The sequence below is a fragment of the Acomys minous genome (assembly GCF_964271855.1).
Source record: "Acomys minous genome assembly, chromosome: 7".
NCBI lineage: Eukaryota > Metazoa > Chordata > Mammalia > Rodentia > Muridae > Acomys > Acomys minous.
The window spans coordinates 94,159,931-94,177,727 of record NC_140488.1 but is presented as its reverse complement, the minus strand read 5'-3'; the positions used below and the strand labels follow the sequence as shown (position 1 = coordinate 94,177,727).

Below are 17,797 nucleotides of genomic sequence, written 5' to 3'. Positions count from 1 at the left end.
GTAAGAACTACACAGTGAACTGCAATCTGCCCTTTGCTTGGACACACTATTTTGGTTATTTTTTCCCATCTTTGTTATCATACTCATTTCATTATTACTGTCATTGTCATCATAACCACCACCACTACCATCATTCTTGTTACCAAATCATTTATGAGGATCTTACATACATCATGACCCTTTACCCCTAAAACCCCAAATTGGCTTTTCTTTTATGAACAGGGATGTTTCTTCACCAAAATTATTATAATTTTGGTTATAGGTAGAATAAGACAGGGTCTGTTGAAGTCTTTGTGACCAAAGTGTAGGCAGATTCAAAGTGTTGACTGTTATGCCTGTATGGATTCCCTGTCAAGGACATACCACTGCAGGCCTAGAGGATTTTATTGTTGCCACAAAACATTTTTTTTCCATGTTCTCTTTAGACACATGCAATGAAGACGACATTCCCAACATTCGGCTTGTGGCCTTACATTTTATTTATTTTATATATTTATTTCACAGTATACATTGTGAAGAGATGAAACCTTGTATTTTATTAACAGCTGCCACACTCATTTTAGGTTTTCATCTGCCACCATCTAGCCTGCACACTACTGCAGTTGAAAATGTATGCCTTTTAAGAAATTATACCTTTTAGTTCTTTTAGTTAACCAAAGGGAAAACTTTCCATTCTTCTGTGAATCATCATCTCTCCCACGGGGAACTTTAAAAACCCTGTGTTGGATTAACACAGTAGGGTGACAAGGAGGTAATCCGTTTCATTTCACTTAATACGCAATGAATTTTTGCAAGCGACTTTGGGGGTGGGGTGGGGAGGAAGGGTTGCTCACTGGTAATTTGGGTCTCATTCATGATGTTCTGTAGAAGGCTCCCAGAGCAGACCAAAACAGGACGCCAGAAAATTGGTATAAACAGCAGTCTGGCCACTCTGGCCACGTGGGAATGCGCCCATGCTGCACCCTTCCCAGCTGTCTCTGTGAACATAGCGCCTGGGGCACTTTAAGGAGCAGCCCAGATTTCCCCTCTAAGAACCAAAAGACTTGACTGAGCTCGAGTTCTATGCCGAGACTTGCTCCAACACGAACTGACAGCATCCCCAATACTTTCCTCCCTCTGTGCTGGCTACTAGCACCCCAACTCTCAACTTGAGGAATCCCCGCCCCCACCACGCTGACAGTCTCATTTCTAACCTCTTGGATGTGTTTGAGAAAGTCTTGGCGCTGGAACGCACCAGGCGCGGTCCGGCCACCAGTGACTCCCAGCGGCCGCACAGGGCGCTGCGCCCCTCTCACCCTGGCCTCCCCCGCCCGGCGTCCGCCCTGCCGCCCCCGCGCCGCCTCCTGAGCCAGGGCTGGAGGCGGATTCCTCTGTCCGGGTTTTCAGAGCGCCTTTCCGAAACCTCCTCCCCGCCCAGAAAGGAAGAGAGATCCCAGGCGCAAACGCTCCCCGGAGCGGCCGAGGGGCGCGCGGGGAGAGGCCTGCGCCGGGGTACTTTCAAACTGAGGCGCGCGCACACACTCACACCCAGCCACCCACCCACCCAGACACACACGCGGACACACACACATTCATATATACGCTCACACACACTCTCTCGCACACACATACACACGCCCATTTATATAGGCGGCGGCAGTGGCCAGGGCGGCGGCGGCAACGGGCTCAGGAACGATGGAGCTGAACCAGCTGACCTCGGTTGGAAGCAAGTGAGGAGGACCCAAGCACACCCCGAGCTTTCTGTGCCCAGCGCTTGTCATCTTTCCTAGACAGCACCCGGAGGAGGACTGGTCGGACTAAGCTGTGAAGGAGAGGGTGGGGAAGAGGAGGAGACCAGGTAAGCAGAGGAGCCTTCAGCGTATCTGGACTGCCCTGATAGCTCCTTGCCCGACTCCTGCTCTCTTTGCTCAGGTAGGCGCGCCAGCTCACAAGAGACACTCAGAGGAGAACGGAAAGTCGCGGCCCGGCTGCGCGGGATGCCTTTCGCCAAGCGGATCGTGGAGCCGCAGTGGCTTTGCCGGCAGCGGCGCCCGGCGCCTGGCCCAGATGAGGACACGAGTGGAGGCAGCGTCGAGCCGCCGCCGCCCCTGCAGCCGCCTGGCCGGCGGGAAGAGGCCGAGGCACCGGGGCCAGAGGAGCCTCCCCGTGTACCCCCTGCGCCTCTCCCACTGCCGCCACCTCTGCCGTCTTTGCAGGCGCCGGCCGAGCAGGATCAGCAGCCACCCGGCGAAGAGCGTGAGACCGGGGAGGAGAGCGTGGCGGGGGTCTTGGAGGCGGCATCTGCCACAGGCGAGACGTCCTCGGCTGCAGCGGAGGCTGTGCTGCTTATGCTAGACCTGTGCGCGGTCAGCAACGCTGCGCTGGCCAGAGTCCTCCGGCAGCTCTCAGACGTGGCCCGGCACGCATGCAGCCTCTTCCAGGAGCTCGAGAGCGACATCCAGCTTACTCACCGCCGCGTCTGGGCGCTGCAGGGCAAGCTCGGTAGCGTGCAGCGCGTCCTCAGCACGTTGGACCCCAAGCAGGAGGCAGTGCGTGAGTACCAGCGCCGTCCATCCTCTAGGGTGCTAGGCTCCAGCGCCGCACCCTCTCACTGTCCCCACTCGCCACAATCCCAGCCCCAGGCGCCGAGCCTGCTGCAACTTGCACCTTACTCTTGCTTTCCCTCCTCTCTTCTGCCCTGAGATCCACCCCAATGCTCCAGGGTTGAGTAACTGGGGTGGCCCCTGGATGGTGCAGGGATGTAGGCATGGAGGGCAGAAAGTTAAAGGGACGGACGGGCCTCTGAACTCATAGACATATGAGGTGTTGAGAAAGGGCAGGAGGGTAGCATTTAGGGGGGAGACAGGAGGTAGAGAGGGTCTGCCGTTTACCACTGGGACACACATGCCTTTCATGTCCTTGGGAAGAGGGAGGAGTGCAACTCCTGTAGCTTTCAGGAGCCTGCCACCGGGTTGCACCATAGGGGGCTTCATAGTAATGAGTGTCCTTTTAAGATGTCTGTGGGAGACAAGGTGCTTTGTCATACTTACTGTGACCTCGGGTACCCGGGACTCGTGCCTTTGGAAGGTGTGTGACCTAGTCTAGCATCACTGGCTGACTGCCTAGAATGAACTCCATGGTGTTGTTCTACTGAGAACCCTGGGATCAGGAAAGGCCTTGATGAGGGACTGGAAGGAATGCTTGGACCTTGGGAGAAGGGGATCCCTGAATGTCTTTTCTGCCCTGGGTAATCTAGGGCTCTTAATGAATGCCTCCCTTTGGACTATCTGTCTTCTGAACATCCCGCAGGCTCTTCCTCCTCTGCCTTAGTGCCTTGTTGTACAAATCTAGACTTAGGTGGGAGCCAGTCCAGCCAGGCAGGTTGCAGTGAGAGGGTGAAGAAGGGGATCTAGGAGACCCCTGGGCATCTTCACTGCACACTGACCTCACTCTTGGAAAACAGTAGACCTCCTGATAAGAAGTCTCTGTCAACTACTCTCTCAGGGGCATTTGGTCCTCTCCAACTGGTGCAGGTCTCTCAAATCTGGCACCCCAAATCTGACAGCAACAGAATCATTTAGCAAAGGACCCAGGCTGTGGACAAGAGTGCTGGACTGCTGCTCGGGTCCTTTGGATCCTAGTTCAGCTGAGACGCTCTGGGGGAAGGTGATGTCAGCGGTTCTGACTTACATAAGAAGCTTTTTCTGTTGCTGCAGCGGCTGCTCTGGTGTGAGGTGGTCACTGAGTGAGCCAGACAGATGAGCTTCAATAGCATGTTTCCCAGGGGGATTTCCCTACACCTCTGTCTGGGGCAGCCCAGCCCAGCTTCTTGGCCAGGCCTACTGGCCTGGGCATTCCTTTTCCTCACCCCTTCCTCCCTGGAAGAAGCCTTTGAACCCCGCCCCAGGAATTCACTGCTTTTCTGCAATAACAATAATAATAAGCATAATGAATAAATGATGTGCCCGATCAGTTTTCGCAGCTATAAAAGACCTGGAGTTGGGTTAATGACTAGTTGTTTAAAAGGGCAATTCCGGGGATGAGTTCTGGAAAGAATTAGGATTGCCTTAGGCCAAGTCATATTTTACTTTTGGGACTGGAAATGAGCGCTTTAATCCTGCCTCCTTTTTACTCCAACCCACCCAGCAGGGACAGGCCCTTCACTTTCAACAGCCAGGGCTGATATTTGGGTAGTTCTGCTGGGGGTAGTGGTGACTTCACTTCAAAAGAACTGGAGGGAAGTTCTGCAGACGGTTGAATGATGCATACATTTTCCACGTGCACGTGTGACACAGACATACTTCTTCTTAAACAAAATTTACACTGCCAAAGTAGAATGTATTCTTCTCACTAGCCTTTCTATTAGTGGCACCAGTAGGCAATTATTAATCTTAAATTTAATAGCCCCTTCAAGTAATTTTCACTACCAGAGTATAAATGAAAGGAAAATGGTGATGAGAGATCATTAGTGTATTGATGCAGTTGATGAACAAATACTCTATGTATATTTATACATGAAGAAATAAAGATAGGAGTACAGGGACGGCCTCAAAAATTGATCATTTAAAATGCTTTCTTCTAAATGTTTTACTGATTATTATTTTTTTTAGTGTGTATGGGGGCATGTGGAGGTCAGAGGACAACTCTGTGGAGTCATTTCTCTCCTTCTACTATATAGGTTCCAGGGATGGAACTCAGGTCACCCAGGCTTGTTTCCCAAATGTCTTTACCCACCCAGACATCTAACTGGCCCTCCTCTTACACTTTTTTTCTAAAATATTGTCTCACTATTTAGTATCCTGTTATCCATTTAAATGTAGGGTGGCGCTGTTCTTGTTTGACCTGGAGGAGCAAAGGCACAGTATTTTGTATCTTAGTTTGACTTTCTCAGAATTCCGAGCCCCAGATAAGGATTTCCTTCCACGCAAATGGTTTGAGAAGGGGTCCCAGAAAAGGAAGTGAAATATGAGCAGTCACTTTGGATTCAACCTAGCTGGGGATCTTTCACCCACATATCCTCTCCGGTGTGCTTCACTTGGGGGAGGGGATTGATTCTCCCTTGGTAGATGGAAGGTAGCACCTGAGCAAGAATTAGCTGGCTTCTAGGGCCAGCCCCATGTATGATTCCAGCATGTACCTGAGGGGGGGTGGCAGACACATGAAAAGCCTGTGGTATACTCATGCATATCTCCAGGGATTCTCTTGGGAAGGCAGAAGAGCTGATGAGGACCCCAGTGGGATCAATACATTGTGCATCTCCTAAGGCTGCTCCAGCCTGGGGTATTTCAAAGGGAGAAGACTTCCTCCTCTTGGTTGTCTGTGCCTTTATATCCCCTTTTCATTTTCCTACGCAGATCACTATGTCGCACATGCTCCTTGCTGCTCTATCTGAAGGGAGCTGCTTCCTGTTGCCCTGACTCTTCCTAGGGAACTTTTTTGGCGAATGGCCTGATTTGATATACACTTCAATGAAGTCACTTTTGAGGCAAATTTGACTAGAAATAAGAAGGAAATAGTCAGATCTAAATTCTTTTTGAGCAGGGTGCAGTGGCAAGCGCCTGTAATCCCAGCCCTTAGGGAGGCAGTAGAGACAGGCAGATCTCTGTGAGTTTGAGGCCAGCCTGGTCCAGGACAGCCAAAGCTACACAGAGAAACCAATCAACCAACCAACCAACCAACCAACTAACCAAAAACTAAATTCATTTTGGAAACATAACTGATAGGACTTACTGAGTAGATTAGGTACAGGGCATGAAAAAAGTAATTTAAATGTCAAACTTGTAGTTTCTTTTGTTTAAATAATTCACCAAAGGTGATGACATTTACCGAAACACAGAAGGCTAGTGAGAGGGTGGACATTTTATTCCGAGGGAATGCAACTCATAGTTTTCTATTTGAGCCCTATTAAGTTTGAGGTGTCTGATCAGGGTTGAGAGTGATGAGTTGAGATGTGTGAGTTGAAAGCATAAGAGAAAGGCCAAAACCGGAGATGAAGATGTGAGATAGAAAGATAAAGAAGGCACGTGAAGCCTTGGAACCAGGGACAATGGAGACACTAAGGAAAAGGAGAGTAGGGCTTGCAGAAAGGTACCAATTGTTAGGCATCCTTGAATTTCATGGAAAGGAGGAAATTGGTACTGGACTCCAGGAGAGCTCAACTTTTGAGTTTCAGAGGAAAGGAGAAAGAATTAAAAAGAACAATTAGAAGTCTAGGAAAGTTGGATGTGGTAGTTCACAGTGGTACAAATTACAGCCCTTGGGAAGCAGAGGCAAGGGATCTTGGGTTTGAGGCCATCCTGGGCTATACACACACACACACACACACACACACACACACACACACACACACACACACACACACAGAGAGAGAGAGAGAGAGAGAGAGAGAGAGAGAGAGAGAGAGAGAGAGAGAGATTCTGTTTCAAAAAACCCAAAGCATCACTAAGTGCTATGTGGTAGAGCACATGTTTAACATGTTCAAAGCCCTGAGTTTGATGCCAGTACCGAGGGATAAAAATCTAGACTAAAAATCAGGACAGTGTGATACAGTGGAAGCAAGAAGGTCTTTCTACTTTCTTTCCTTTCTCTTCCTCCTCTTCTTCCTCCTCCCACCTCCTCCTCCTTCTCCTCCTTTTTTGGTTTTTTGAGATAGGGTTTCTCTGTGTAGCCTTAGCTATCCTGGATGTGCTTTGTAGACAAGGCTGGCCTTGAACTTACAGAGATTCACCTGCCTCTGCCTCCCGAGGTCTGGCACTAAAGGCATGTGACACCATGCCTGGCCACAAGAAGGTATTTCAACAGTGTGGGGGTGGGGTGGGGGCAGGCAAAGTACATGCTTAGCATGTGTATAAGAGGCGGGTAGAGAAGGAACAGAACGGGTGGCAGTGACTTTGATGACTCTTGTAAGGAGTTTTGCTTTGAAGTGAAGTAGAGAACTGGAGCCTAGGCTACATGAAAATACAGTATTGAAGAAAAACCTCTTCAAAGGTATTGGCAAGTTGTGCATGCTTGGTTTCCAAGGAGAGGAGGAAATTGGTGTGGGAAGGAGATCTGAACAGTTTATGAAGTCTTTGAGAAACAGAGATGGGGTAAGATGAAAATATCATTTGAAGGGAAAGCGACAGATCTAGGCAGAGGGGTAGGTGAGCTAGTGAACTGACAGAGGTGAAGGCGGAGCCGGGTGTTTCCCCTTGCCGTTTAAAAAGATGGCATCTATTTTCTCCATGAAGTAAGTGGTGAGATCATCAGCCGAGAGGGCGTTGGCAAGGTGAGGAGAGCAGGTAAGGTGTTAATAAGCTGTCTCAGGGGGAATATAGATGCAGTAAGGAAGTGTAGTGGGCTTTTCTGGCGGTGTGGAGAGCCTTCTGAGATTTATGGTCATAAACTTGAAGCAAGTCCAGCTTTTCAGTCACTAACACCTGAGGCTTTGGAATTACTTCATGGGACTCAATGCCAAACTGTTCAGCCTTAGACATTTCGTGTTGGTGGCCTTTTGCATACTGCTAATTACATTTAGTTACTGAGTTCTTAAGTAAAATTTGCATTGATGCCTGGCATTCCCATGTTTAAAAAATGCAGGGTCTAAATGTTCATGTTAGTGAATTTTCACACACACATACACACACACACACACACACACACACACACACACACACACACACACCAGATAAGTCCAGGGAAAACTACTCAGATCAAGAGGCAAAAACATTGCCGTGCCCTCTACCAGTCATTGCATCTTTCTGGGGGTAGGCACTCTCCTGCCTTCCTCTTTCATCAACTAGGTTTTTATAAAGCTTTTGGATTTTATGTACATGTGCACACACATGCTTTTTAGTGTCTACATTGCTTATTCGGCATTACACTGGTAAGGGTCTTCTTCCATGTTGTTTGCATACATAATATGTAGTTCATTGCCATTGCTGAGTGAAATTGTGGCTATCTATCATAATTTGATGATCCATTCTCCCGATGTTGGACATTTGTCGCTATTTTAGCACAATTGTCATGAATGTATTTTTGCTTTGAGCCTCTTGTTGTTTTAGTTGTTGAAACAAGGCATCGTGTGTCCTAGGCTAGCCTGGAACTCTCTATGTAGCTAAAGACGACCCTGAGTTACTGATCCTTTTCCCATTCTACCTCTGAAGTGCTGGGATTATAGCTACCACACTGGCTGTGTGCAGTGCTGAGGATCAAACCCAGGACTTAGTTCCTGCTAGGCTAGCACTCTACCAACTGAGCTACTTCTCTGGCTGCTCTACGTGACTTTTGGTGAGCATATTTACATCCCACTGGTTGGTATACATCTAAAAGGGGAATTTCCTGGTTCAAAGTGCTATGTTGGGCTTTAATATATGCTACCTGAGAGTTTTCCAGCTGGTTGTATCATTTTACACTTGACCAGCACTGGTATCTTTTAAATAACAACTACTCTGGCAATAGATGTAATAAAACCTCATAGTAATTCTATGCTGCATTTTTGATAGCTTGTGAAATTAACCTCCTTTTTGTGTTTCAAAATCCAATTTGGATATCCCTTTTTCTGAACTACTAGTTCAAGTCCTTTTTTTTACAGTGATATTTTTAATGTGTTGTTTTTATTTTGGTTAAAATATTACAACTTTTTACATGTAACTACATTACACCCTCAGTTCAAGTCCTTTAATGCTCCCATCCCACCACCTCTGCCTTTTTTCCTTTTACTCCATTTAAATAAAGTTTTTGGTTTCTCTTTTTCATTGTTTTATTTTCTGAATTTTTTTAATGTTTTGTGAATATGAGTCATTTGCCATTTTTAGGTACTGCAAAATGTTATCTCTTCTAGTGGCTTGCATTTTGACTTTTTTAGTGTTATAATTTGATGAACAGAAGTTTATGGGTTTTTGTTTGTTTGGTTGGTTTTGGATTTTTGAGACAGGTTTTCTCTGTGTAATAGCCCTGGCTGTCCTGGACTCATTTTGTAGACTAGGCTACTCTTGAACTCACAGAGATCCACCTACCTCTGCTTCTGTCTCTTGAGTGCTGGGATTAAAGGCGTGTGCCACCACACCTGGCACAGAAGTTTATGGTTTTATGTTGTCCAGTTTATAGGTTTTTATCTTTGTAGTGAAGCTTCTTGTTTCTCTTCTGTTTGTTCTTTTTAAAAATTATTATATTTTTATTTTATGTGCATTGGTGTTTTGTCTGATCCCCTGGAAGTGGAGTTACAGACAGGTATAAGCTGCTATGTGGGTGCTGGGAAAAGAACCCAAGTCCTCTGGAAGAACAGCCAGTGCTCTTAATGGCTGAGCCATTTCTCCAGCCCCCTTCTGTTTGTTCTTAAGCAAATTCTTCATCAACCCTTGGACCATGTAGAGATCTCCTAAGTTCCAAAGTTTATTTTGCCTTTGCTGTTTAGATCTACTATTCATATAGCATGGATTTCTTGTTTGTTTTGTTTTGTTTTGAGATGGGGTCTCTCTATGTAGGTAGTCCTTGCTGCCTTAAACTTGCTATGTAGAAGAGGCTAGAATAGTTCTCGCTGCTTCTACCTCAAGAGTGCTGGATTTAAAGGTATGTGCCACCACATCTGGCTTGGAATGTATTTTTATAAATGGTGTGAGGCAGAAGACAAGATTTTCTCCACATAGATGTACAGTTGTTTCATCACTAGCTATGGCAGAGGCATCCTTTCCCCTTTTCGCTGCTGTGATACTTCTGTCACCCATCAGGCAGATGGATGTTATTATTTTAAATCTAACATTGTGTACATGTACTACATGTGTGCTTTAGAGTATATGTGGAGCTCAGAGGACAACATGCAGTCCTCTTCTTTCACCATATGAGACCCTCACATGAAACTCAGGCCATCAGGCTTGGCAGCAAGCCTCTTTACCTTCTGAGCTATTTCGCTGGCTCTCACTTTATTTTTTAGCTACCACTTCTGAGTTTGCCTCTGCTCTAAGTACTCTGCACGCATTATCTTATTTAATCTTTATACCTCCCCTACTGAAGGCTTCTTATTGCACACTCTGCCTGAGAATTTTGTTGTTGTTGTTTGGCAAGTGGAACAACAGGTTTTCCCTTCTATGTAGGGAAAACCAGAGGTATCATTGAATTAGTGCCCCCGAAGCAGAACTCATTTAAAAAAGGACTCTGACTATAGCTTCCTTGCTCCTTGAACAGGAGAAGCCCCCAGCATGTTCCATACTGTTCACCAGTAGAACTAAGCAGTAGTTGACCATAGTTATGATGTATCTGATGACATAGCCTGTATTTGCTGCTTTTTTTTTCACTCTACCGTCCTTACCTCCAACTGAAACTACTTGGATTGGGCGTACTTTTCAGGAAGCCCAAACCAGGGCAATCTGTTGGATCTTCTTTCCTTTGTAATGCTAGAGATTGGACTCAGGGCCTCACCCATGCTAGGCAAACACAGTATCACCTGCTTAATTTTAGACTAATCTGTGGGATTTTTAAATGATAAGAGGATACTTCAGGGCTGGGGTAGAGGTGGTGCACTTCATCTTTTTTCCTTAAAATATTTTATACAGGATTATAGATTAGCTAACTCCCTGGCCCCTGCTAGAATGTTCTGCAGTAGGTCTGCTATTCCCAGTGACTGCAGCACTTGGAAGCTGTTGGAGTGGGAGCTCTGCGGTGCTTTGACAGTGAGAAGGAGCAGGGAAGAAACTCAAGTCTATGTTGACAAAGCATATCCCAATGGTTCCTCAGCCAGCCAGCCTCTGACGATGGAGGTTATGATTATGTGGAATAGGCCAGTGATGGTCCTAAGATAGTTGTTTTCAACCTGTGGGTCAATGACCTCTTTGGGGGGTCACATTGGATCTCCTGTATCTTATATATTTACATTAAGATTCATAACGGTAGCCAAATTACAGTTAGGAAGTAGCAAAAAAAAAAAAAATCATGGCTGGGGATCACCACAACATAAGGAACTGCATTAAAGTGTGGCAACATTAGGAAGGTTGAGGACCACTGTCCTAGGAGATCGAGGCTCTCTATTTAAGAAGCAGAGTGAGGCTCCCTATTTAAGAAGCAGGGTTTCAACCAAAGCAGATATGGAGACTGCTAGCTCCCGAAAGATCTGGGAATGTTAACACATTTTGGGGAAGGAATCGTTCAGGGTTGGCATGGTAGCACTAGCCATGAGTTTGTTATGCTTTTGGAAGATATTGTTTTTCTCCTCATTCTGTCTATCTGTTTACCTACAACTCATAACAATTCTCTTTCACTGGCCTAATGTGTCTTCTTGGATGTTTCAGTAGCCTTGGGTAAATGTCTTTTCTTCCTGGCTCGCTCTGCCAAGTGAGTTTCTCTGAGGCAATAAGAGTTCCTAACTGCTCCATTCAAAGCTGCTTTTAAACCTGTCACAGAATAATGGTGAAGAAAGCAATTTCTCAAAGGTTAATAATTCGTGGCTGTAATTTTCTAATAACCACTGACAACACAACAACACATTCTCCCCAAGATTTTTTTCTCACTGTACTGGATGGGACATTTTTGTTCATTTGTTTGTTGACATTTTTGTTTGTTTGTTTTTGAGACAGAGTCTCTCTACATTGCCCTGGCTGATCTAGAATTCACTGCTTAGACAAGGTTGGCCTTGAACTCACAGAGATCTGCCTGCTTCTACCTTCCATGCTGGGGTTAAAGGTGTGTGCCACCACATCTGGCTGAGAGTGTTTATTGAGATATGTAATTTTATGAGATTATGAAATTTAGTCTGGCTTCAAACTCCCTGTGATTCGGAGGAAAATGACCTTGAACTTCAAATCCTCTCAAATCTACCTCCGGAATTCTAATGTGACAGGTGTGTACCACCATACCAGACCCTAGCCTTGCTTTTAAATAAAAATGACTGAACTACTTTATGTAGGAAACCTGTGGCATTCTGATGGACTGATAACTGGGAAACAATGAAGATATCTTTCTTTGGATATGGGTGGAGGCCTTTTCTGAATATGCCATTACAAAAGTAGAGCACCCACGCCGGCTGTCTAAAATGTCTTCAATCTTAGAGCTTTGAATTTACCTCTAACCATTGGTGACACATGAAGCCACTCCTCTTGTCTCACATGCCATCAGTCTTGAGGACTGACTCTTTGAAGTTCTAGAATCAGTGAGAATTTTAAACAGAGTTGGGGTTTTGGTTTGCTGCTTCAGCGTACTTTGCTTTTACTCTTAAACCACCAGCACGGGGAAAGCTGGAAGAAGAGCTCAGTGGGTAGAGTGCTTACCATGCAAGCCAGATGGCCTAGGTTCTATCCCTGGAAGACAGGTAAAAAACTGGGTGTGGTGGCTCATGATTATGAGTTTAGTATTGGGAAGGCAGAGACAGGAGAATCCTTGAGGCTCTCTGGCCAACCAGTGTAGCTGGTTGTGAGTCTCAGACCCATGAGAGAATCTGTCTCAAGGGAACAAAATAGGTGGATTCCTCTCGAGGAACATTGCCTGAGTTGACCTCTGGCCTCTACGCATGCACTCATACCTGTGTATACACACACACCTGCACCCACGCAAATATGCATAAACACATACACACAAAATCATGGAATTCAAGGCTTTGTGTGCCATTTTACTAAGACATTATAACAAGGGTGTGATTGCTAGTACAAAGCAATGATTTAAAAAGTTATCAAACGTGATTTCTATATCAAGAATTCTTTATGAAATATCTTTTTTTTTTCAAGACTTGGTTTCTCTGTGTATCCTTGGCTGTCCTGGACTCACTTTGTAGACCAGGCTGGCCTTGAACTCACAGAGATCTACCTGCCTCTGCCTCCCCAAGTGCTGGGTTTACAGACATGCACCACCACGCCCAGATAGGACCTATATCTTAATAATAAACCAAAATAAAATCAATGAAGTTGACATACGTTTTGAATGTAAAAACTTCTATGTTTGAAATTTGGTGAATCAAAACCCAGAGGGCAGAGACCTTGTGTAGCTCACCTTCATGGATGACTCAGACAGATAGGCATTAGATGGTCTTTATTTTAGCCATCACATGGTGTTGTTGATTAACTATTACTATTATACCCTAGTAATTTCCCTTCCTTATAGTGGTAGATTTTAAATTCGAGATATCATTGATTGTGTGTATAGTTGATATTTTGAACTTAAATTTTGTGGGACTGTTCCATTGTCTTTGTTAAACTGAATCTTGCTTGCTTTGCTCTTTCATTTCCAATTAGTGGTGATGGTTTAATATCTTGATTCAATGTGTCAGCTACTGCCCACAGCATTTTGTTCTTTGCAGATACTATAAACATGATTCTATGACATCACCCACATCTCTGATAAAATTATTGCTTGCATGGATTCAAGACCAGAGCTCACTGGTAGGCAATACTAGCAACGTCCTCCTAAGTTGACATCTATTAATCAACATTACTTGGGTGTCATTGTAGCAGAGGCCACAGATGTATCCACACATATACTTTCTGTCCTAACCACATTTCTCCACCCTGCCCACAAGATTTATCATTATGAGCGACGGTCAAATGGTTTGCTAAAATCAAGATACCATTATGTCTGTAGCATTCCTTTGATCTGGTCTAATAGTCCTATTCAAAGGGGAAATGAGGTTAATATGGCTCAAACTGGACCTATTAATAGCAATCAAATGGGATCTTTTCATTTTCTTGTTTATAATAGGTAAAAAGTTTATTTGACAAACCAGCTTTCTCATCTTGGCTATGAAATGACAACACTGTAAGATTGCAAGGGTAGTCTTTGGGACCTGCAGCCCATTTATCAGGCTCCAGAGTGCCTTGTTTGTGAAAAGCTGAGAATTAGAATTTTGTCTCATAAGGATGCCTAATGTGCCTTTTCTTTGTTCCCTAAGGAAATATTGAGAGTTTGGGATCATTGGAGCTTCCTTAAGCTCAGTTTGAAGGAGGCTGGGGACTGTCTGGTGAGCCATGAAAGTAGGGACATTTGTGGTGAGCACTATGGATTCTGAAGTAGTACTGTGTGTGCTCTGATGCCCTCCCCACCCTCTCAACATAATAGGACTTTGGCTAGTGTGTTGCACACGGCCTTTCTTCATCTGCTATGGAGCAGAGATAACAGTACTGAGTGTATCATGTTATTGACAGACATTAGAGTGTGTATGGAGTACTGTGGCACGCCCACGCCAGCACTTTTATTGATACTATAACTGCATCAGACAGTGAAAGTAGAGATTTCCAAGTGAAGACCTTGGTCTGAATCTGTGAATACAAGGTCAAAAGAAGGATATAGCTGGGTGATCAAGTAATTCTGATTCTTGGTATGGCCAGATAACGATTAAAGTTTTTTTTTAATGGCCATTTTTTGTTATTTGTATGAACATTCAAAAAAGGGGATGATTATTTCATCATCTAGCATCATTCATTTATTATACATCAGAAACTGTTCTAGATACTTATGTTTGATATGCAAACAAAAAAACAACTATAAGCCTAAGTTCCAAAGGAGAGAGATAAACCCCAAACAACAAACAGATTATATAAGGTAATCCCAAAGCCTTTTAGGGGGCGGTAATGGTGGGCAATCAACTGTGTGGGCCTAGGAGGATCATAGGCAGTAGGGTATTCTGGTGGACCTCACTGAAGAAGCTGCATCTAGGTAAATATTGGAAGGAGGTAAGGGAGTTAATTATGTACATCAATGAAGGAAGATTCTTCTGGTAGAGGAAAACCATAGCGTGTACAAAGGCCCGGAGGTAAACATGTACCATGCATAATTCAATGATGACAAGGAGGCAAGGGGGTTATAGTTGTGGATTTAAAGAGATGAGGAGGGAAGTGAAATACCAGCATGACAAAATGGAGATAGGCAGCATAGAGTCTGGTAGGCCATTACCATGACACAAATACTTTCATTCATAAACTTTTTGTTCTCAGTATACTGGCAATCCTTCAAAGCCTCTAACACAGGAGTAATGCGCCTAACAGAGTTGAAAATAACCACGTAGCTTATTGTGTAGAGAGAGAGACTTGCCAGAGACAGGGAGAGTAGGAACAGGGACACCAAATAGGTGGGTGATGGCAGTAATCCTGGTAAGAGCAGGGAGTGGTTTGGTAAAAGCATTGCAAGGTGATTGGATCCACCGTAGAACTGTTGGCACTTTTGCTTCATGGGTGGGACTGGGCAATTCAGCCCATACTGCAAGGCAAAACTAGAAAAGGGAAGGAAGGCCCTCTTCCCTCATCTTTCACAGACTTACTCTAAAGGAACTCAGGTTGCAGTTTCTTGTGATCTTTTCAAGGAGAGCAAATTCTCACATAGAGGTCCAGTGTGGCTCATAAAGCCAGTGCTCTGAGGAAGTAGGCACTTCTAGAGTTTTGCTGAATAACATTAGTTGTTGTATTGGAAAAAAGAGAAGTTGTTTTAGCTAATACCTCCTTTACAAGATGTTTTTTTCCTACTGAAATAGAATTCCATTCCTTTCACTCTTCCTTTTCCTCCCTTCAGCCCCTCCTACCTACCCTTCCTCAAACCCCTTATATGCCTTATATCATAATTGAAAGCCTTTTTCTTTTATTATTATTAGTGTATATATGCATATTTTGTATACAAACATGTATATATGCATATGTGTACATATGTGCACCTATAACCTACATATAACATGGCTTCAATGCTGACCATTCTGGATTGGACAACCAATATGGGAGCTCCTCCCTGGGAGAGGCTAATCCACCTTCTCCAAGCTGTCATTAATTTCCTGTGGTTATTTATTTGTCTAGGATGAGACCCTTTGAAATACGGCACCCTCTGACTTGGTATAAGTTATAAGTAGTAATGTGTCCCTGTCTCAAGTGTGTAGTGATGAGTTTTAACAGCTATTAATAACTCTACTTGTGTAACCTGTATCATGATTAGACAAAGGCCATTCTCCCCACTACAGATTCTTAATATTTCTATGATATAGAAAAGCAGGGCTTGAAGTTGGGTGGCCTAGCACATACGTCTAACTGGGGCTGCCATGTGAGTATGACCACAGAAGAAAATGACTCCATAGAATCTTCTGGGCTCTCAAGGTTCAGACTTCCAAGATAAACAGCAGCAGTGTTTTTTTTTTTCTCGCTTCTGGTCTGAGGCTTTTTATGATAACTTGCTGCTGGATTTTATTAAGAAGCAGGGCTGGCTTAGGCAAGGGTAAGAATCAGCCTTTGGAGGCCTAAGGAATAACTAAGAACCAGAATCTTTTTAAAGATAAAGCTAAAAACAACATTTCTGAAGACAGTTTTCTAATCAGCAAAAAAATACTAGTTTGTAACTGAGCTTGAAGCTTACTCCCATCCTCACAACTCTTATGGAGGACAAGAAAAGGTGTTTAGAATCTGATTTCTGACAACTCTGTCTAAGCACATTTGGATTTATTCTGGAGTTCAGCTAATCATTTTTTGTTATTGTTCATGCCACATATCTGCAATAGGAGAGCTAGTAACTATGAAAGCAGATGACAGACACTGAGACATACTGTTCATAAGAATACAGTATCAATATTTACGCTTCTCTCCAGCCTGCATGTGGACTCTGTTCCTCAAGCCTGTATTTATATTTTAGTAATGCAGCTAAAGCTGTATTTCCCATTTTAATTTGGCACCAGAATTCTGCCACTTCAGCCCACCCCCTTGCAAGATGGCGCACGGTTACTGCGCCTTTGAGTCTAGAGCCTAACTGAGAGGAGGAAGTGCGGTGGGAAGAAATAACACCGAGAACCTTTGAGATGAAGTCAAGGGATTTTCTGTTTTAAAAAAACAGGAGAAAATAGGTTTTGAAGCTGTGACAATGTGTTTGTATGCTGAAGGGGGCGGGCAGGTGGCAAACTAAGAAGGGATTTGGGGAAAGGGAGTGTTTTCAAACAATACCGCTTGAGTTAAATGCTTTTTGTGTGAGAACCGAGAAAAGCTGGAGCCCTATCAGGCATCAGATGTCACCTAGTGCTCACCTAGCAAAATTTTAACTTTTGCTAATTAAAACTAATCCAACTCTATGAAGAAGAATATATTGCATAAGTTTGTCTCCTGTATAGCTTTGATTTAACCCTTTATTTTATGTCCTATAATGAGTAGATCTTTAGCTACTTATACAGTGGCAGGTGATAAAGAGAAATAGGGGTCACCTACAAACACATTTCAGGAGGAACAATGACGAGATCAGGCTGGTTAGACTATTGAACTGTAAATTTAAGTTTGAAGCCCTTTTTGGTTTTCTTAATGAACCTGAAAAGCAGTGGTTTTGATTTTTAATATGAGTGGAAAAATAAAAAACAAAACAAAAATTTATACAAGGTACCTTTATTTGCTTCTCAGCTTCAGCTTGTTTTTGTTCCAAGTTACTGTGTGTGTGTGTGTGTGTGTGTGTGTGTGTGTGTGTGTGTGTGCGCGCGCGCAAATGCGCATGCTCTGTGTCCTGATCAGCCTCAATGAATCAAGCGGCACCAAAGGATTCGACACCCCCTTTGACTTCTATGGGCTCTTGCATGCACATGATGCTCCCTCCTCGCTCTCCCTCTCTTCCTCCCTCTCTCAGTCTCCCTCTTTCCCTCCTTCTCTTCCCCTCCCCACGCTCTCTCTTCCTCTCTCTCCCCATATGTATAGGTTCCCCAAGAGACTAGGATTTTTGTAAAGATTTCCATTTCCTAATTGGTGAAATGGGGACAATAGTAATATTGATCTCATAGAGTTGTAAAAATTTAGCGAATGAACCCATGGTTAATGTTAGCAGTTGTGATATACACATTATATACATGGAAAGGGTTAATGGTTTTATGCTACCGGTGACATGATTTTTATAGCTTTATTATTATTCTTATCAAGGAACT

The 17,797-nt window shown here is 44.3% G+C and overlaps 1 protein-coding gene across 2 annotated transcripts in view; it reads left to right on the top strand.

The window, feature by feature from the left end:
• The first annotated feature begins 490 nt into the window (after positions 1-490).
• Positions 491-17,797, top strand: part of NHS (NHS actin remodeling regulator) — a 342,238-nt gene continuing 324,931 nt past the window's right edge. Inside the window, exons 1-2 of one of the 2 annotated variants that reach the window (XM_084790157.1) lie at positions 492-1,837; positions 1,912-2,532. In XM_084790157.1, the coding sequence (XP_084646283.1) occupies positions 1,977-2,532 (556 nt within the window). In that variant the 5' untranslated portion in view covers positions 492-1,837; positions 1,912-1,976. Of the gene's footprint in view, positions 2,533-17,797 lie in introns of both variants that reach the window. The other variant, XM_084790158.1, reaches the window with a different exon arrangement.